At 32.8% G+C, this 22162-nt stretch overlaps 1 protein-coding gene across 1 annotated transcript in view; it reads left to right on the top strand.

Annotated features, from left to right (window-relative positions):
* LOC111054878 (interference hedgehog) overlaps window positions 1-22162 on the top strand; it is a 215318-nt gene that overhangs the window by 152376 nt on the left and 40780 nt on the right. Inside the window, exons 3-4 of the mRNA XM_039437305.1 lie at window positions 19829-20045; window positions 21525-21695. Coding sequence (XP_039293239.1) covers window positions 19845-20045; window positions 21525-21695 — 372 coding nt within the window. The 5' untranslated portion in view covers window positions 19829-19844. The remainder of the gene's footprint in view (window positions 1-19828; window positions 20046-21524; window positions 21696-22162) is intronic.

Below are 22162 nucleotides of genomic sequence, written 5' to 3'. Positions count from 1 at the left end.
TATACCTGAAATAGTCATTGATAAGCTCTATCAACTGCAACAAGTCCTATACTGTAAAAATTTCAGGAGCTCCGCCCCATCTATGCAAAGTTTGATTTTAGATTCTCAATTAGCAGCATTCATATACAATTTAAACAAAAAATTTCAAGTGGGAAAGATTGAGCATGAAAATCTCTGCAATTGATTTCCAGTAACATTTTCAACTAAAATTGAAAATAAGCTTGAAATTTGAGAAAATGTGATTGTTAAATTGCAAACTGTTGGCAACTGTTGGTTCTATTAAATCATTCACTACGAAGAGATAGCAGACCTCGTGTGTCTCTAGCGTTATTGTCCTATCATCAGCTGTCTCATATCTTTGAATAGTAGATTTGAGATGCGCGAGAACACTAGCGTCAGGTGATAATTTTCATAACGGTGAGGAAAGTTGTGTGAGTGCGCCACACCAGATTTTTGAGATTTTAATTGAACCATTGACATGGACAGCATATTAATATACCCGAAATGTTGAAAAAATTTTGTTTGTAGCGAAACATAAACAATTACTTCGAGGATATTTTACGAGGATACGTTTCGTGATACATTCATCTCGTGTTGTTGCATCTTCAAGTGAATTGGTCACTTAGAGGCTCCACCCCAACAAATGCTCAACTAATAACATAGGAACTACCAATAATCACTAACCAATTCTTGTCACACAACCTACTACTGTGCTTCTAAATTGGTTCAACACTTGAATAGATTATGCTTAATTATCAGTTTTAAGGTGTGGTGCCTTGACGAAATCACGAGTTCACATTCCTGAAATTTCCGGAGCACCTGTGACATATTTCTCCGAATTTGTTTTCTTTGAACTATATCTGAAATCGTGTTTTTCAGAGTTTTTTATAATTCTACATTTGAAACTTCATGGCCTGGTTGCACAAAAGCGTGTTAAATTTTAATCATCATTAGTTTCCACGAGAATCAATCAGAGATTTTTTCGAGAGAAATGCTTGTCTGATTGGCTCTCCTATTATCAATCGGGATTAAAAGCTAACAGGCATTTGTGCAACCAGGTGTTAGGCTCGGTTGCACAAAAACCTTTTAACAATGATAAATGCAACGAAAACCAACTAGAGAAGCCTTCTTTACAAGAAGCTTTGTTAAATTTTAATCATCATTAGTTTCCACGAGAATCAATCAGAGAAGATTTTTTCGAGAGAAATGCATGTCTGATTGGCTCTCCTATTATCAATCGGGATTAAGAGCTAACAGGCTTTTGTGCAACCAGGTGTTTGGCTCGGTTGCACAAAAGCCTTTTAACCATGATAAATGCAACGAAAACCAACTAGAGAAGCCTTCTTTACAAGAAGCTTTGTTAAATTTTAATCATCATTAGTTTCCACGAGAATCAATCAGAGATTTTTTCGAGAGAAATGCATGTCTGATTGGCTCTCCTATTATCAATCGGGATTAAAAGCTAACAGGCATTTGTGCAACCAGGTGTTAGGCTCGGTTGCACAAAAACCTTTTAACAATGATAAATGCAACGAAAACCAACTAGAGAAGCCTTCTTTACAAGAAGCTTTGTTAAATTTTAATCAGGATTGAATGACACGAGATCCAAACAGAGAAGCCTTCTTCTCAAAAAGCATTCTCCGATTGTTTCGGAATTTAATCATGATTAAAATTAGACAAGCTTTTGTGCAACCGGGTTTTCGAACCCCTTTCCACAACTTGAACAATATAATTTTTCATGTATCATTCCAATGAAACTCAAATTTCTTTATTTACCAATTTAGAATGCCATAATTGTCATTGGGGATTTCTTTTCTAGAAAGAGAGCCTTTGCTCTCTTAGAACGAAAGCACACAACAAAAACAGTGTTTTGGAACTCATATAAACAATTACGTCTATTTCAGTCTTATCTTAATTGATTGGTTTGAAATTTATGATATTTTTACTTTCAAATCCTGATGCAGAGGTCTGAATGCTCTCATATGTGTAAGCTTGATTTTCCTCAAATAAATCATTTGAAGACACACAAACGTTTGTTTAGCTGCGTTTATACCAAAGTTATTAACAAAATGATTTTTTCTCCGTCCTTATAGATTCTGTTACATTGAACATAACTGATCATAAACATGATGAGCATATGTGTTTGTCAAGTTCCGTTCAATCTAATAGAATCTATAAGGACGGAAAGATAAACATTTTGTTAATAACTTTATTAATGTTAACTTTTTTGATGTTATTAACTTTATTAATTAACTTTTTTATTAACTCTATTAATTTATGTTTATTTTGTTGATAACTTTGGTGTAAACGCAGCTTAACAAACGTTTGTATGTCTTCAAATGATTTATTTGAGGAAAATCAAGCATACACATATGAGAGCATTCAGACCCTGCATCAGAATTTGAAAGTGAAAATATTATAAATCTAAAATTTTCAATTGAATTCATTCAAGATGGGAGAGAAATAGACCCGATAATTTAGAAGAGTTTCTAAACATTGCTTTGTGTACTTTCGTTCTAAAGAGAGCAAAGGATCTCTTCTATAGTGAGGTCCACGTTATAGTGGCGGTGGAGAAAGATATTGCGTAGTGATTGGTGTAGTTTTTATTCGAATTTCTATGGATTCCAATTCTAACTCTCAATCAGTTTAATTCAATGTTCAATGAATGGATGAATCAATGTTAATGTGAATGAACTCGATCGGTTGATAGACTCTTACCGTCAGTTTCATCACTAACGAAACCTACTAACTGTAGAAATTGAAACGTCTAAATTGGGATTGTACTGGCAGGGCTTCTTATTTTCATCAAATATTTGCTGAATTTCTCGTGGAGATAGAGCAATTTAACAGTAAATATTCCACTTTCAACGTTTTTGGCAGAGTTCTGATATCTGAGATACTTTTAATGAATTCCTGAATCTCTTCCAAATTCATTTGATTAAATCGTACCTTCTCATTACCTTTGCCTCACATTAAAACTCAAAATCCAAATATCTCTCATCTTTTTCTATGTTATTAGAGCACATTCATCTTTTAATTTTTTTTTCACCAACTAACCTGATTCAATCGTTAGCGGGTGAGCTATCAATATTATTCTGAACTGAATTTTTAATAGATGGATGTTCGTTTATTATCACTTATGTTGGCTATTATGTTTTATAGCCACATTAAATAACTCCTTATCCCCTCATCACGTCGACTTCAATCGGCTGTTCTACACATAATTATTTTTCGACTTCTTCTTCTTCTTCTTCTTCTTCTTCTTCTTCTTCTTCTTCTTCTTCATCTTCTTCTTATTCTTATCCGTCTTCTTCTTCTTCTTCTCCTTCTTCTTCTACTACTTCTATCATCATCTTCTTCTTCTTCTTTTTCTTCTTCTTCTTCTCCTCCCCCTTCCACCTCCCCCTCCCCCTCCACTTCATCCTCCTCCTACTCCTCCCCCCTCCTCCTCCACCTCCTCCTCATCATCATCATCATCATCATCATCATCATCATCATCATCATCATCATCATCATCATCATCATCATCATCATCATCATTCCCTCCTCCTCCTTCTCCTCCTATTCTTATTCTTCTTCTTCTTCTTCTTCTTCTTCTTCTTCTTCTTCTTCTTCTTCTTCTTCTTCTTCCATCTCGTTTTTCTCAAGAATTCCTCTATGGATATAAATTCATCTGAAGCAGTTACAATTTTAGCTGTTTCCTGAGCTTTAAACTCACGATACATTTTTCCAAGTCCTGTGTTCAATTCTCATTTCTTAAATAATTTCTTAATTGGTTTTGAAGTTAAATCATCACGCACAACAGTAAAAGTGAAAAACATTAAGTCGGTTTTATTACTCATTCAATGTTTTCCAATTTTAAAGTTCTTGTTAAGTCTTGAAGGATCTTGATTCTCTGTCATAGATTTCTAAAAAAATAAAGATATATAAACGATTCACATATTAGCAGCGATGTTTATTGACAATCTTAGCATAAATATTTGAATTTATAGATTCTCAATGAGCCTTTATGATCTGTGGCGGCAATATTTATTAAGTTATAAATTTCAATTGAAATGATGGGCCATGAAAAAACATTAAATTAACACTGAGCATCATAATTCAACTGCAAAACAGTTCTCCCGTATGAAGATAAGAATATTATTCATTTGATATTCTAATAGAATGTTATCTATCCATAGTGAGATCCACGTTATGATGACAGTGGATTGAGATGGGAGAACAGCGTTGCCGATTCTCTGCCTTGATTAATTATTTCTCTACATAGTCAAAAACAGATTTGGCATCGTTGTGGAGCAAGAAAAGGATAGTACTACCTGCTTTGTCGAATAATAGACAAGGATAGCAACACCAAAGTTGATCAAATACTGTCATTATAACGTGGACCTCACTATAATAGGATTGATTTTAAATAATTTGTTTTGAAAAAATAGCATAGTATTGATTCGTGTATTTTGGATGCAAAATTTCCTTGTTGAATTCTCCAGATATTGAATTTTCAAATTTGTTTAATACTTCAAGCTGCATCCAGTTTTTAATTTAACAGAAGTGGATTTCAAAATCATTTCAAATCTGAAAGAATAAGTCGTTGATGTTGTACATACTATTTGGTGTTACCATACAATCAAATAATTTCAAATTGAATGAAAAAGAATAAGAAATTGTCAAAAAACCACTGATTTATTGATAATTAGAAATACCGGTTTCGGTTATTACACCATTGTCAATCTCTGATAAACTAAAACTAAATACAAGAGCAGCAGAATTTATACTCTAGAATATACCTCTAGAATATTCAAAGATCTGCCTTTGTTATTAACATGCAGAAACTCAACATTCTCCTTAACTGTGAACTTGTGATTATTTGTTATCAAATGTTCTGCAAAGTTAGATTCCCCATTTAGGATTTAATCAAAAGTCGAATTAAAGAACACATCAGAGATTGGAATAAACAAAATGGGGAATCTAACTTTGCAGAACATTTGATAACAAATAATCACAAGTTCACAGTTAAGGAGAATGTTGAGTTTCTGCATGATAATAACAAAGGCAGATCTTTGAATATTCTAGAGGCTTTAGAAATAACAAGAGTAATTAAGGAAAATTCCCAGTTTAGTTTAAATGACCAGATTCATTTCAACCAATACAACACTACGAATTTAGTTTTATCATAAAATTGTAAGCATACATTAGTCAATAGTTTTTCCATTTACATATCTGTTTTATTATCTTTCACACTTGTTTTATTGGTTCTTATTTTGTACTGATAGTAAATTTTATTATCATGGCGATTCTGTTGCTTAAGCCGCCATTTTGTCACACCGTTGAGTGGGAGGAGACTGTCTGGCTAGGCCAATGGCAGGCGTTCATGCCCTCGACCAATAGCAGTACTCGCCTAATAGTATAAATTCTGCTGCTCTTGTATTTAGTTTTAGTTTATCAGAGATTGACAATGGTGTAATAACCGAAACCGGTATTTCTAATTATCAATAAATCAGTGGTTTTTTGACAATTTCTTAGTCTTTTTCATTCAATATGAATAATTACCACAATATTAACTTCTCAACTACACAAAAAGTAATTTCAAATTAGTCAATTCAACGACAAAGTCAAGTGATTATGGTTTGTGGATTGTGGACAGTCTGTTCATCAATTCTCTAGCTGGTTTTAGTTTCCAAAATCAGACGCCAATCCTTTCGGCGAATGGCAAGATAGATCTCAGAAATAATACGAAAACACTAAGAGGAAATAGACTCTACTCGTTTCAAACATATTTTGCCAAAACGTTACTTTTATTTTCTGTTACTATCTATCTATTTACTATCAATACAGTATTCTGTGTTCTTTCACTTTTTTCGCCTCACCTTTCATCTGCATGCATCATTCTTCATCATCATCATCATCATCATCATCATTATCATCATTATCATCATCATCATCATCTTCTTCTTCTCCTTCTTCTTCTTCTTCTTCTTCTTCTTCTTCTTCTTCTTCTTCTTCTTCTTCTTCTTCTTCTTCTTCTTCTGCGGACCTTGGAGGCGTGTCCCAGTTGGTTTCAAAATATGGTACTCGCTTGTGGTTGGTTCGCCATTTATACGCGTTTTTCTTTTCTATGTATTACATAATAATTAGTGTTTTTATCTATAAGTTCCATCTTTGCAAAGTTTTCATAATTCTCTTTTCTTTGTTCCTTTTCTTTTTGAATTCTTCAGTATCAGCATAGAGAAACGATAGCATAAGTAGATATCCCATGTTATAGGGCGTTTATGTCACAACTTTTACTGTTATCCCGAGCCGATAGTTCACGTAGTTCGTTGCTATGCAGCTGTGTGACGCTGGTAGTCTCTCAAATTGTGCCGTTCATACACTATCACCCCAACAAAACAGTAAAAATTGACAATATACGACCGTAATCGGCTTGAGATAACAGTAAAAGTTGCGACATCAATTCCCTATACCATGGGATATCTACTCACGCTATTGTTTCTCTATGGTATTAGTTACATACGTCTTTCTTCTTCTTTTATCTGCTATACTATAAGTTTCATTTTTGCAAGGTTTTCTATTTTTTTTTTGTAACTTGTTTTTTTTTCTAAAACTCAATAGTATATTAGTTAATTTATTTTATTTTCATTTTAATGTATTGTTTTTCAAATTGTATGCTCAATGTGTGTTATGAGGGCAATAATGGGATTCAGTTCCAGGTGCCCTCAAATATGTAAGTTTTCAATTAAATAATAAATAAAATGGCTACTATCAACGTAATAACGAACACAAAGGAAGCTTTCTCCACTTGATTTTATAGGGGTCATTCGTCCAATGGGTATCTTCTTCAGTAATGTCATAAATTTTCTTCTTCTCTTCTTCTTCTTCTTCTTCCTCTTCTTCTTCTTCTTCTTCTTCTTCTTCTTCTCTTCTTCTTCTTCTCCTTCTTCTTCTTCTTCTTCTTCTTCTTCTTCTTCTTCTCCTTCTTCTTCTTCCTCTCCTCCTTCATCTCCAACACCACCTCCTCTTCCTCCTTCAGCCTCCTTCTCTATCTTCTCCACCCCACTTCTATTTAATTTTTTTATTGGCGCCAGGCTCAGAGACATTTCACGTCCATTTAGCACTTGGTTCGCTTATTTTAACTTCCTGATTCAAAAACTCATTGCAAGCTAAATTGAGAATTGTTCGTGTATGAAATTCAATTTCATCTGCAGTCTTATACTGCTCTAAAGACCGTATTATGAGAATTATCTGGATCAAAACGTGTTCTTGAATATTTTCTTCTTAGAATGTTTTTGAGTTTCAAATTATAATGTTTTTTCTATTAGTGATTTACTTATGAGAGTCTGATCCAAACAATTATTCAGTAATGATCAGATGAGAAGTTCTGTGTAATGGAAAGGTAATATAATGATATAGGTAATATAAAAACGAACACAAATTATACGTAAACGTAACTTATGATCTTATATGAGCTTATTCCATGAAATAGTATATTTCGCACCTAGAGGAGAAAATGAGATTTTTCCGGCTCGAAATCGGTTTTCAAGTCCGAGGCCGTAGGCAGAGGACTAGAAAAGATTGAGAGCCGGAATAGTATATTTCGCACCTAGGGCCGAAAATGAGACTTTTCTGGCTCGAAATCGGTTTTCAAGTCCGAGGCCGTAGGCCGAGGACTAGAAAAGATTGAGAGCCGGAAAAACATTTTTGCCCATGGTGAGAACGTAATTTTTCGCCACACAGAAAAATAAACAATATATATATGAGAATAATAATTATTCTCATTGTCTATTATAAGCACTTCCGAAAGCAAAAGTGGAAGGTCATAGCTCTAGCAAATCTGAATATCAAGAAATTGTCCAAGTATTCTTATTTTTTATTCTGATTTGTCTAAATAACCTAAAAGATTATGTTCAATTATGTAAGAGGTTGAGTTTATACTTTTTATTCTTCCAAATGACAATAAGATGATATTATTATAAATGCTTTAATTATTGAATGATAAACACAAATAATGAAAAGTTTTTGATCAGTTGGTTATCACACTTGAAAAAGTTTTTGATCAGCTGGTTTATCACACTTGAAAAAGTTTTTGATCAGCTGTTTTAGCACACTTGAAATTCGGCCAATCTGATGTGATCTGAATCTGAATGTCAATGGAAGTTAAGGTTAGAAGTTCTATTCTTCTATGAAAATCGAATTATTTGAATAGTTTATAATATATATCTTATCTGTATTTTATTCATTTAAATAAATGATAGTATATTATACAGAATACTTTCTTGAATTCTAGAAGCATAAAATGATTCCGTTTATCCACCATGTTCCGTGATAAACGCTTTACTAGGAGGTTTGAGGTTAGATTCTATTATACTCTGAAAATTGAATTTGAATAGTTTATAATATCTCATTTGTATTTCATTCATCCAAATAAAATGATAGTATCTTATTGCAAAAACTTTATTCAATTCTAGAAGCATAAACTGATTCCGTTTCATAAACTATTTTGTAAACACGTTCACATCAAATCAGAATCAGCTGACTTCAAGGTTATTTTACAGCCCTAGGGCCGTAAAAATTTTACCGGCCTGGTCAGAAAACAATCACTTTCGGCCTCCATATGACGCACGTAAACCAGCTCATTACATCCAAGTGGGGCGAAAAAACATTTTTGCCCGTGGTGCGAACGCTATTTTTCGCCACACACACAAAAAAAAACAATATATATATATATATATATATATTATATATATATATATATATATATATATTATATATATATATGAGAATAGTGTTGTTTACTAAGCACTTCCGAAAGCAGAAGTGGAAGGTGATAGCTCTAGCAAATTTGAGGTAATCTGAATATTAGGAAATTGTCCAAGTATTTTTATTCTTTATTCTGATTTGTCTAAATAACCTAAAAGATGATATCAATTATGTGGGAGGTTTAGTTTATACTTTTTCATTCTTTCAAATGACAATAAGATGATATTATTATAAATGTTTCAATTATTGAATAATAAACACAAATAATGAAAAGTTTTTTGATCAGCTGTTTTTTGATCACCTTTCTTAGTTGCATGTTAGCGGCTGGAAAGGGTACTCTTTCCGGCGTTGTTTCCAGCGTAGGCCGGAAAGAAACCTGTTCTGACGTCAGACGAGAGTCGTCTGCAAACAATGTCTTTCAGATCTACTTAGGGACTGGAAAACAGCCTGCTTTCTGTGCAGTGTGGCGAAAAAATAATGAATTGAAAATGATGCACAATATGCTGTTGAAACTACTACTATTCTAGTTCATTCTAATTTCTACAGAATTCCAATGAATTTATAATTATTACTAAACATTAATTCTGATTAAATGCTGTAAATCACCCTGAAGACTTCTGCTACTGCTAATATTGTCAACAGGGTAAACAATTAGATGGAAATTCGATGAGCCCTACTATTAAAAAATTATTTGTCAGCCCGGGAATTAATATTTGAACAAATGCAATTTCTAATGTATTTCCATGTGTAGAAATTAAATTTTTTATTCAATAAATAATTTAATTCAAATCATGATCCTCCTGGAACTTCATTCATTTCATCTTTATGTCGGTTAAAATAAAAACCAATTTTAGGAAGAGACAACATGATCAATTTAATACCCTGATTCACAAGTTTTTCTTCGTTCTTCAGCCAATAACTACTTAATCTTTTCATTTCATTTCACTTTTTTAGGTGATTTCTACCACTTTATTTCTTCATATCTTCTACCTTACTATGGAATGATCCAGTCCTACTTTTTCTCCTCTCATTTTAATCGCTTAATTGGCTATGTTTGACATCTATTTTTTCATAATTGCAATGCTGCAATGGAATTATGAGATGTTATTGCTAAGATAACACCTACCGAATCAAACGACCTTGATATGTTTTTTCTTTCCTTTTATAAAAATTCCTCCTCCTACTCTATATTTTTCTTTCAATTCCTCTTTTTTCTCCCACTCTGCTACTTTTCCCCTCTTCTCCTTCACCGTCTTCATATTTTTTTCCTATTCTTACTCCCCTATCTGGTTTTTATCTTTTCTCCTTTTTTCGTCCTATTCTTCTCCTTCCACTTCTCATCTGTTGACTTCTTCCTCTTCTTCATCCTCTCTCACATCTATTTTTCTCCTCCCTATCTTCTGTTTGTTCTACTCTCTGTTATTTTTATTGTTCTCTCCTTCCCCTTTGTTCTTTTTTCTCTCTATTCTTCTTTCACTTCTCCTTCTTCTTCTTCTTCTTCATATTTTCTTTCATCTTCAACTACCTCTTCATCTTATTCCAATTCCTCCTCTTCTTTCGACTTCTCTCACTGCTTTTTCTTGTTCGTCTACTTCATCTCGAAAATTTTTCGTCTTCTTCTTCTTCTTCTTCTTCTTCTTCTTCTCCTTCTCCTTTTCCTTCTCCTTCTACTTCTTCTCCTTCTACTTCTTCTTCTCCTTCTCCTCCTTCTTCTTCTTATTTTTTTCTCCTTTTTTCTTCTTCTTCTTTTTCTTCTTCCTCCCACTCTTAACCTCTTTTCCTTTTTTCTCTCCTCGTCCCTCATCTTCTTCTTCTTTTTTCTTTCTCTTGTTCTCCTATCCCTTCTTTCCCTCATCCTCATCCTTCCTCACCATTCTGTTCTTGCCTCTTCTTATTCGCTTTCTTCTCCTTCTTTTTCCTCATCCTCCTCCTCTCATTTTTTCCTTTCTCTTCCTCATTCTGTTCTCCTCCTCCTATTTCATCTCCTTCCTCTTATTAACCTTCTCCTTGTTCTCCTTCTACTCTCTCCTCCTTCTACTTTTCAATCTCTAGCCTCTTTCATCTCTTCTCCTTCTAGTGCTTCTTTTCCTTCTTTTTTCTATTTCTCCTTATTATACTAATTCTTCATCCCCTTCAATTTCTTATTAGTTTTCTTCTTTTTTTTGCTAATTCTTCTCCTATCATTTTCTTTCTCGCTCTTCCCCATTCTATTCTCCTCCTCCTCTTCCTATTTCATCTCCTTCCTCTTATCAACCTTCTCCTCCTACTCTTCCTCCTACTCTTCCTCCTCCTCCTCTCCTTTTCTCAATCTTTAGCTTCTTCTACCAATTTTTTTCACTGATATTTTCGACTGACCACTTTAGAACACTCATACACACACACACACACACACACACACACACACACACACACACACACAACACACACACACACACAAAACTAATTTCGGTTCTAAATCAAACGCTGGTCGAATGATGTGTCTGCCCAAGCTTCCAGGATAATTAGATCAATCAGATGGCATGAGAGGGAGCGAGACAGAACGAGTGCGCGGAAAAATAATTGAGAGTAAGAAAAAGAAAGAAAACATCATGCCCGGTGTTGGAAGCTGTATAATTAACCTAATCGCCAAATCCTTTTCGAGTTCTACATCACTAGTACATTATATTATATTATCGGCTCCTTTGATTCTCCTTACCTGGCAACTGGAATATTCAATTTATATTCTATTTTATGGGCAGTTATGTAATTCCTATTTTGAGCTCAGACATTGGTTTTAGATCGATATTTAATTTAGAAAAGTGGTTAGATTGATGATTGAATTCTCGACAAAGAGTCATCTTTGTTTAGAATCGATATTTTTCAATTCGACAATAAACAATCGCTCACAAATGGTTCGATATTGGTTTACTTACTAATAAACCAATATCGGGGACCGCTCTGGAGTACAAAAGCATAAAAAAAATTATTACGAGAGAAGAAATTATAATAACATTCATAATATTCATTGTTAGATATTGAATAAATAATACTCTTCATATCAATCATCTTTATTTTAATACATTCAAGACTAAACTGTTATTAACGTTCTGGTAACTAATGTATTGAAATCATATGATAATAATGAATATCATCTGTAACATCTCCCTCTTTTAGACTTTATATTAGTCATATATTATCCTATATTCCCTTTTTATTTTTCGTACATGAATTATTGTGTTTCTTCGCTGAACACCGCCATTATTGTTTCTAACCAGGAATGAACGTGGTTGTGGTAATTTCTCAATCATTCTTCCTTTTTCCCATTCTTTGTTATGAATATTTTCAAAATTCTGCATATATATCTCCTCTCCAACTACAAAATCTTCGGTGTTCTTAGATACATTACGTTCATGGTAAAGTTTTTGAATCGATTGATTCTTTGCCATCTTGTCGATTATCTCATTAGGTACAATTTTTGGATTCAATGCGTAATGTGGTATAGGAATCTTGGTTCTTATATGTCTGCTATTAAGAAGCTGTGAAGGTGTATATCCCAATCCAGCTACGGGAGCATTACGATAATTTAGTAAATACAATTCCAAATCTTGCTTGTTTGCAGCTGCCTTTTTAAACATCGTTTTAAATATTCCAACTGCCTTTTCTGCTAATCCATTTGATTTTGAATGGTATGGACTTGATGTGGTAATTTTGAATCCCCAATTCTCTACAAATTGATGCATTTCTCCGATATTAAATGGCATGTTATCTGCTATTAGTGTTTGAGGTTTTTCATACAGAAATGTTCTATATAATCACAGTAAATTGAGATTAATTCCCAGAGGATTGCAAAAATTTCCCTCACAAAGGCCCAGTTGCACAAAAGCCGGTCAAATTTTAATCCTGATTAACTTTACGTGAACCAAATCAGAGAAGACCATTTCAGAAAGATGAATCTACTGGAATTAATCAGGGTTGAAAATAACCCGGTTTTTTTGCAACTGGCACTAAGTACATGATTGAATAATTATAAATGTTCAACAGCTGAGTCATAATTTTGACACAGTCCCACACACATGAAGTCGCTCACTCACTTCAATCATCAACAGACGACGAAATAATAATTATTATCATCTGTTTTCCCAAGGATGAATAATAATTATCCTTTTAATGTCCTTCAGCGAGTTTTCCCAGGGGTGAGACCTAGTGCAATCAAATCTTCATATTATAAACCTACTATGTTCTGAATTTCGTGAGAATCGTTAGAGCCGTTCTCGAGATCCGGTGAAATACAAACATCTAAACATACAAACATCTAAACATATAAACAGAAGTTGCTCGTTTAATAGTATAGGTTGGCTTTTAAGAATTAGAATCGTACAATCAACAAGTTTCTTGAATTAATATGAATCGAATTAATTTCAGTTGATTAAATTGATAATTATTGTATTAAAGCTTCAAAAATTTGAAAAGGCTAGTCTAAAACAGTTTTTAGCAGCTTTCAATTGCTGACCTGAACCCCCTAATTTGTATTTTGTATCAATGTGTGACTAAATTCCCTATAAATTCCTATAGTGAGGTCCACGTTATAATGGCAGAAAAACGTTGCCGAATCTCTGTCTTGTCAATGCCTTCTATAGACGGTAGCTGATACTGATTAACTATTCATTCTCGTTTAAAATAATCAATTATATTTTATTAAGCAAGAAATTATATTTTCCAATTACTTCATAATTGGGATGAAATATTTTTTCAATTAATTATCAATTCTACATTGTTAAAGATCTGGCAACAGAGCAAAGCGAGAAAGAGATAGCGCTATCCGCTTTGTTGAATGATAGACAATGATAGCAATACCATTGCTAATCAAACACTGCCATTATAACGTGGACCTCATTATAGTTAAAAAACTAGGAATTTATCAGTTTTATCATTAAAGCTGTGCAAAGGCTAAAAATAAACTTTTTACTCGTGATATTTTTTCAAGTTTTTCAATTCGTATATCATCAAGCTATCAAAATTAAAAAGTTTTCTCAGGTAAACATTTTTTTCTGATCATTACTTTTTGAGATATGAGCGCCTAAAGTTCGAATTTTCGGGACAGAACATTTCAAACTCGGTATGAGATAAATCCATGAGGTTTAGAGGATGGATTCTTCATGGTATTGTTGATCTAGTGGAACAAAAAATTTCTGAAAATATTAATTTTTGATATAGTTATTCAATTTAATAAAAATAACTTTTAGTTAAGTTATTTTTGGTAAATTGAATAACTTTTTCGAAAATTGACATTTCCAGAAAATTTTTGTTCTACTAGATCAACAGTACCATGGAGAATCCATCCTCTAAATCTCATGGATTTATCTATTACCGAATTTGAAATGTTCTGTCCCGAAAATTCGAACTTTAGGCGCTCATATCTCAAAAAGTAATGATTGAAAAAAAAATGTTTTCCCGAAAAAAACTTTTTCATTTTGATAGCTTGATGATATAAAAATCGAAAAACTTTGAAAAATATCAAGAGTAAAAAGTTAATTTTTAGCCTTTGCACAGCCTTGAATTAGTCTACAAAATTCACGTTTTTATGACAATTATCTCTCTATAGTATTTGTAGTTGATCAATATTAGTCTACAAGTATAGATACATTAACATTTTTACTTTCCTTGCCCAATTACCATAGGTAAGGAAAGTATTGCTTTCAGAAAAAAATCATGAGTAGAATGTTTATTTTTAGCCTTTGCACAGTCTTAATGTAAACCATAACTCCTCAACTCAAAATAAAATGAATCAATGTCAGTATAAAAGTGAGTTAAAATATACTAGTTTCAAATCAAATTGAAAGTTATTACCTATTGCGTTATTTTATTATCGTACAAAAGGTCTCCGGTGATTTAACAATTCCATATCAAAAATCTTCTTGAAACACATTAATACCTATTGTGTTATTAAAATCCGGTGTATATTAGTATATAATGAGTTCGTATATCTACCTCAATAGACTCCCCACGTTGATAATAACACCCTTGTAGGTTTTGTTTTTCGCCAAAATTCCGATACTCTATAGCACGTGGCTTGATAATAAATAGACAGAGGATATAGATAAGAAATGAAGAAGTGATATCACTTTCAAGTGATCATTTACAGGAAATGAGAGGCAAACAAGTAGGGCCTCACAAGTCGATAGGAAGCCATAAAATCGAAAAAATGAAGGATAGAAATAATGATGAAGCGAGAAGGAACCATAGGGGACAGGGAGAGAGTATTTTGAAGAGGGAGAGAAAGAGAGAGAGTGTGAGGGAGAATGAGAGAGAATACCGGAAGTACCTCCCGAAGTCCGATAAACATGGTAATGGGATATTGTAATTAATCTTGGCTATTCATTGTCCTATAAGAAGATTAAGCGTGCCAAAATACTCTTTCCAGTCTGTCTAAATGCAGGACTAATTGCGAGCTAAAGAGAGCAATTTGAATGATCATTTGTAGTAAGTGAATTATTTGAATTAATGTAGTCTAATAACAAGAAATCCTTGACAAGATAAAATCTACAAATGTATTGAAACTATTACATATTTCTTGAAATTGAAATTTTTATAATTAGAATTTATTTTTTCTTGTGAATTTCTCTACGTGAGTTCAAGAATCATGTAACCCAAATATGCTGGGGTTCCATGGAAACGCTTGAATAATGATCTGATTGAAACCATACTTATGTTATTCAACAAGATAAATAAACATTAATGCTTTTTAACATGAGATGATTGGAATAATAATTGAAATTATCAAGACTAGTTGATACTATTACCATGAAATTCCAATGAATGAAGCGACTTGACTTCATTATATTTGATGGCCTGTTGGTATTAGTGGTATTATATTCAGGTTTATAAAATCTATGTAGCATTTCTCATACTTGATATTTATTATCACTTTGTTTACAATATTCAACTACTCAACTACAGCATTTCATTGTTATTTTTTTTCATTCATCATTAATTTTACTTTCCTTGCCCTATTACCATAGGTAAGGAAAGTATTGCTTTCCGAAAAAAATTAAGGTACCCCAATTTCTAAATTTCTATACGTTTCAAGGTCCCCTGAGTCCAAAAAAGTGGTTTTTGGGTATTGGTCTGTGTGTGTGTGTGTGTATGTGTGTGTGTGTGTGTGTGTGTGTGTGTGTGTGTGTGTGTGTGTGTGTGTGTGTGTGTGTGTGTGTGTATGTGCGTCTGTGTACACGATATCTCATCTCCCAATTAACGGAATGACTTGAAATTTGGAACTCGAGGTCCTTACACTATAAGGATCCGACACGAACAATTTCGATCAAATGCAATACAAGATGGCGGCTAAAATGGCGAAATGTTGTCAAAAACAGGGTTTTTGCGATTTTCTCAAAAATGGCTCCAACGATTTTGATCAAATTTATACCTAATATAGTCATTGTTAAGCTCTATCAATTGCCACAAGTCCCATATCTGTAAAAATTTCAGGAGCTCCGCTTTATCTATTGAAAGTTTGATTTTAGATTCCCAATTATCAGGCTTCAGATACAATTTAAACAAAAAAATTCAAGTGGAAAAGATTCAGCATGATAATCTCTACAATTAATGTTCAGTAACATTTTCTCTTAAAATTTAAAATAAGCTCGAAATTAGAGAAAATGTTATTATTTCAATTGCAAACTGTTGATTCTATTAGATCATTCACTATGAAGAGATAGCAGATCTCGTTTCTATCGAGCGTTTTTGTCCTGTCACCAGCTGACTCAGAATAGTAAACTAGTATGCGCGGGAACACTAGCGTCAGGTGATCAATTTTCATAACGGCAAGGAAAGTTGTGTGAGTGCGCCACACCTGATATTTTAGTTTGTGATAATTTGGTAGTCCAGTAGGATTCAATTGGGGGAACTATATTCATTCTAATAGCAAACAATTGATATTCTTTAATATACAAAAATGGAATTCATAAAGATTCAATTTTTAGTGTTTCTTCCATGAATAAGTGGTATCATCCTACACACTGAATCTTCAATACCACCAGCTGCTTCAGTAAACCGATATTCAATTCGGTTGTTTCCTTAACAATTCATCCTTAATAATAACTTCAATTCACTCTAATCGTATGCATGGGCTTTTGTTAGTTGGTATCCCTGCGTCATCCGCACATAGGGGTCGATCCTAGGATAGTGGTTTCAAATTTCAAAAATCTGCTCCTGCCCCTAGATTCGCCATTTCGAAAATACTTGAACTTGGATTGTTATGCGGGCCACCCACCTCATTTGAAATTTTGATTCACAGTATAAAAACGGGACTCTTTCATTTGCCCCATCATTTTGTGAGTGATGCTGTTAGCATAAGCTTCTTGTGTTTGGATACTTCGATTGATAGACTTGATTAAATTGAAAGTATAAGTTTTGTTGTTTGAATGATTTTGTACGATCTTCAGGTGGATTTGAATTGTGAGTAGATTTAAATCGGGCTCTATTATTCTGTTTATTTTTCAATTTATGTAAGCATGAAATTAATTTAGCATTTCTCATATTAGTTACAGATGAATTTGAATTGTGAGTAGATTTCTATCGGACTATTATTCCGTTTATCTATCAATTTATATAGGCATCAAATTAATGAAGCATTTCTCATATTAGTTACAGGTGAACTTGAATTGTGAGTAGATTTCAATAGGACTTTATTATGTCAGTTGAACCTTTCAATTTATATAAGCATCAAATTAATTTAGCATTTCTCATATTTGATACTGATCACATATGACTTAATTTACAATTATTCAACTACTCAACTAACCTAAAGTATTCAGTTGTTACTCATTCATTAATTCATTCATCATGAATATTGTTCAGTTTGTAATCTTCATTTTGCGTGAGTTTGATAAATTGTATTGAACTAGGTTCTTTTTAAATGTTTTCTACTACTTTTTGTAGATTCATCTGTGTATCAATCATCCTGTAAATAATAATTTTAAATGGAAAAGGAATAGGCTACTGCATGGCTCTTCAGCTCCTTTTTCAAGGAAACATGCATTTCAAGCAACTTTTGGAAGAGGAAAAAAATTTGTCAATTAATTATGAGATATAATTTTGAAGCTATAATCAATCTTGAACGAAAATACATACTATACCTCAAACGTGAACGGTACAGAACTTCATACTGTACTTGAATCATTCAAAACGAATTTTTGTTTGAATAAAGACATTAAATGAAATTTGAAAGGGATGAAATTTCTATATTCATTTTATCCGTTGAGTTTCAGTTTCACTGCTATGAGGGAAGTATTAATGAATAAATATATAATTTAGAAGAAATAATTGATATTTTATGGTTAGACTGAATCCATATCATCAATTACAATCATCATTCTTTTATTGAACACTGTTTTCTCTCCAAACTCAATAGAAGGGTGAATTCAACATTCAAACTTGATAGTATCAATTTATTCGATAGTATTGTGTGTTCCCAATGGGTTGATAGAATTGGCTAACTCGGAATCCGCAGACTCCCCATATGAGTCAATACCATAAATGATCAGAGCAGTTTTGATTCATACGGCAGTTTAACATGGAGTCAGCCAATTCTATCAACCCTTCCAAACCCCTTGAAAATGAATTTTCATAGACTATTCATTCTTTTTTATTTTCAGAATGAAATAAATACAATATTCTAGTATAAGATATATCTAGTATAATCTATTATAATACATCTAGTATAATATTATCAATGATTAGTTCAGTTCTGAACATCAATGACTAATCAATACCCCTCACATTACTGTCTTATCTATTTAAAAAGTCTATCCTTATTCACATGAATGTTTTAACTTACGAGAATCTGAATCATTCCTCGGAATCTTCCAAACATATTGGAAATCCGAAGAACTAGTCTTCACACACAGACCTCAGGTCCATGTGGAGATCATTCCTGAATGAAAGCACTGTCGGTTCACGACTCTTCCCTGATGAATTTAATCCTGATGAGTTATGAATCTCAATCATGATCAAAACTTTTTGTTGATTAAATTTCAACTATTTTGTTTGAGTTTATTATTATAAAAAAAATATTATTCTTATGTATGAGTTCTTGTAAGTGTATGTAGAACTCACAGCAGATTATTTTGTTTTTTATGACGAATAAATAACTTTTTGAATTGAATTCAAATTTTGAATTTTTGTTTTAAATGAAGACATTCAATAAAATTTGAAAGAGATGATATTTCTATATTCATTGTATTAGTTGAATTTCAGTTTCACTGCTATGGGAGAGGTATTTATGAATTAATCTATAATTCGGATGAAATAATTAATATTTTATGGATAGAATGAATCCATATCATCAATTACAATCATCATTATTTTATTGATCCCTGCTTTCTCTCAAAAATCAATAGAAGGGTGAATTCAACATTCAAACTTGATAATAGGAATTTATTCGTTAGTATTGTGTTCCCAACCCCCTTTAAAATAGATTTTCTGACATTATTCATCCTTTTATTTTTTCAGGATGAAACAAATACAACATTCAGGAAAGAAAAGACAGCCCAAAACTTTTTCTATTTCTTAATTTAATCTCGAATAGTCCAAATTGATTTCTACACCAAATTATCAATCAGTATAGATATAACTAATCAGATGTATATAATTATCATGCTTGTAACTATATGCTCAAATTCAATTATTGTTGGTGATATTTCAGACTTTCAAAATTCCCTAAAATCAAATCCCATCAATCTTTCTTTTCTCATTTTATCCATGTTATTGCAAGACAGGGGTAAATGAACATGGTGCATATGACCATCTCCATTTTAATACTAATCTACAATAATTAATTACATGTAGGTTTTGGTCACATTTATTAGAATGCATTCTATTTGTGGTTCAAAGAAACACCTGGTCTTTCTCTGTTCAAACCAAGTTTGGGCCCTATTAGTGTTTTGTGTGTTGCAGGAATAAATGCTCAAATTCAATCTTCTGATTTCAAGACATCTAAAATTCTCCAAAATCAATCTCATTAATTTTCCTTTCCTTATTTTATCCATGTCATTGCATTTCTAGAAACTATTTCACTTACCATTGTTTGTCTGTGTTACAGGAATGCTTGGAGTTCAATGGCCGGCGGCAGTGCGTGCATGGGTGGGAGGGGGCTAGTTGGCCCGCGGGGGAGGGGAGTGATTATCCGGACCGGAGGACCATTTGGGTGGGCGGTATGTCTGCTGCTAGCTTCAGTTGCAGTGACACCTGTCTGCAGCTATGTTGGTCTGTGGTTTGTTCGCTCGCCTGAGCCAATAGTGGCGCCGCCTGGTGATGAGGTGAGCACTGTAGCAATGACAACTGAATATCAATACATAGTAGGCTTAAATACTGAATATTGATATATTGAAACTAGAATATCAATATATTGGAATGAAAATGTTGATATCTGAAATACTGTAGGCTATATTGATATATCAAAACTAGAATATTGATAGATTGGAACTATAGTGAGGTCCACATCATAATGTCAGTGTTTGATTAACAATGGTATTGCTATCCTTGTTTATCATTTATCAAAGCGGATAGCACTATCTCTTTCTCTCTTTGCTCTGTTGCCAGATCATCTTTTAACAATGTAGAATTAATAATTAATTAACAAAATATTACATCTTAATTATGAAATCATTGAAAAAATCATTTCTTGCTTAATAAAATATGATTGTTTATTTTAAACAAGAATGAACAGTTAATATTACATTAATAAACCTGTATCAGCTACCATCTATAGAAGGCATTGACAAGACAGAGGATTGGCAATGTTGTTCCCCTATCTCTCTCTACTGCCATAAAGTGGAGAGAGATAGAAAGTGGACCTCACAATAGAAAATTGATATTGGAACTAAAATATTGATACATCAGTGTTATTTGGGTTCCAATAAATAGATAAATATATTGATTCTTCACTTTCAGTTATTTCAGGTTTATCAATATTTCTATACCAATTTGTCAATGTTTTCAATTTTCAGAACTCATTTATCATTATACATACCTATACATAAGGATGGATTCATGTTTTCAATTTGATTTCCTTGATATTAACAGTCCTTTTTGAGACTGAAAAATACAATCATATACTCTGTCCAAACAGGCATGAGCTCTGAATAACTAGGCAGACCCTCCTACTACTCACACACAAACACAAGCGCAGTTTCATGGCAGTTTGGACAGACTATAAGTACAGGGCAATTTAGTGATAATCATATATCGATATAACCAATATTTTTCTGTCATCAATATGTCGCTTATTCAATGTTTGAATAAGAGTGATGTATCAATATGTTATTGATATATCTATTTCTATCAATATTTATTTATTTCATTGAGAATCACAAATAATAATTTTAATATATAATATGATTGGGAGAAGACAACAGGCATAGCCCAAAACTGTCATGTCCCAAATTTTTACAAATAAAAGTTTCAAAAAAGAATGAGGTTAAGATTTCACTTTTCACTTAAAAAGTACAATTTCCACTTCAAACCTAATGACTAAACTGAAAATTCAAAATTTTGATATTTAAAAACTGATTAAATGCTAAGATATTTTACTCAAATCTCTACAAATTGGAAGTTTTTGAGTAATTTTGCAAAATGTTGAACCAGAACAGAAACACAAATTTACTATTATTAGCACAGCTGTTATCTATTATTACATTTTCATTTTTTATTGGTACACTTGTAATAAGGTTCATTTATTCATTGTGTAATGTATTAATTTATTTCTGAATAAAATTGAATTGAATTGTGATGACTAGGTGAACTTTGAGTGCTCGTTGAACGTGCCGGCCGAGAGAGTGCGCTGGCGACACGCTGGCAGGCTGCTCAACACTAGCGCCGCGGCGAGCAATGTAAGCGCCGTCCGCGTCTCCAGCTCATCGCATCTCATGGTCAAGGTCACTGATGAGAACCAAACTGGCGACTATCAGGTTGGTTTCATTGCTTGTTACTTTATCAGGGGCGCCAATTAAGGCGGAGACCTGGATCTAGGCCCCCCAAGGATCTGATAAATAATGAAAATAAGGGCATACTTATCTACTTTACATACTGATTTAGTAATTTAATTTGAACAAAGTTAAAAGAACTAATTTCACAGTATCAACGACAATATCGGGACACCGAGCTTCGCTCGTTATCCTATTATATATTAAGTGAGCAATTTCTGTATTTATATATCTGGTTATTTTTATATCTGGCTATTTTTATATCTGGTTATTTATGTTTAACGGATCTCGAAAACGGCTCTAACGATTTTCACGAAATTTGGAACGTAGTAGGTCTATGATATAAAGATTCGATTACTCTAGGTGTCATCCTTGGGAAAACTTGCTGAACGGATCCATTAAAAGGATAATTCATCCTTGGTTGAATACTTTAAAGTCAATGCTATTTAGCT

This window comes from Nilaparvata lugens, chromosome 11 (genome assembly GCF_014356525.2).
Source record: "Nilaparvata lugens isolate BPH chromosome 11, ASM1435652v1, whole genome shotgun sequence".
In the NCBI taxonomy this organism is placed as follows: Eukaryota; Metazoa; Arthropoda; class Insecta; order Hemiptera; family Delphacidae; genus Nilaparvata; species Nilaparvata lugens.
The sequence above is the reverse complement of the archived record's forward strand: the minus strand, read 5'-3'. Positions and strand labels throughout refer to the sequence as shown.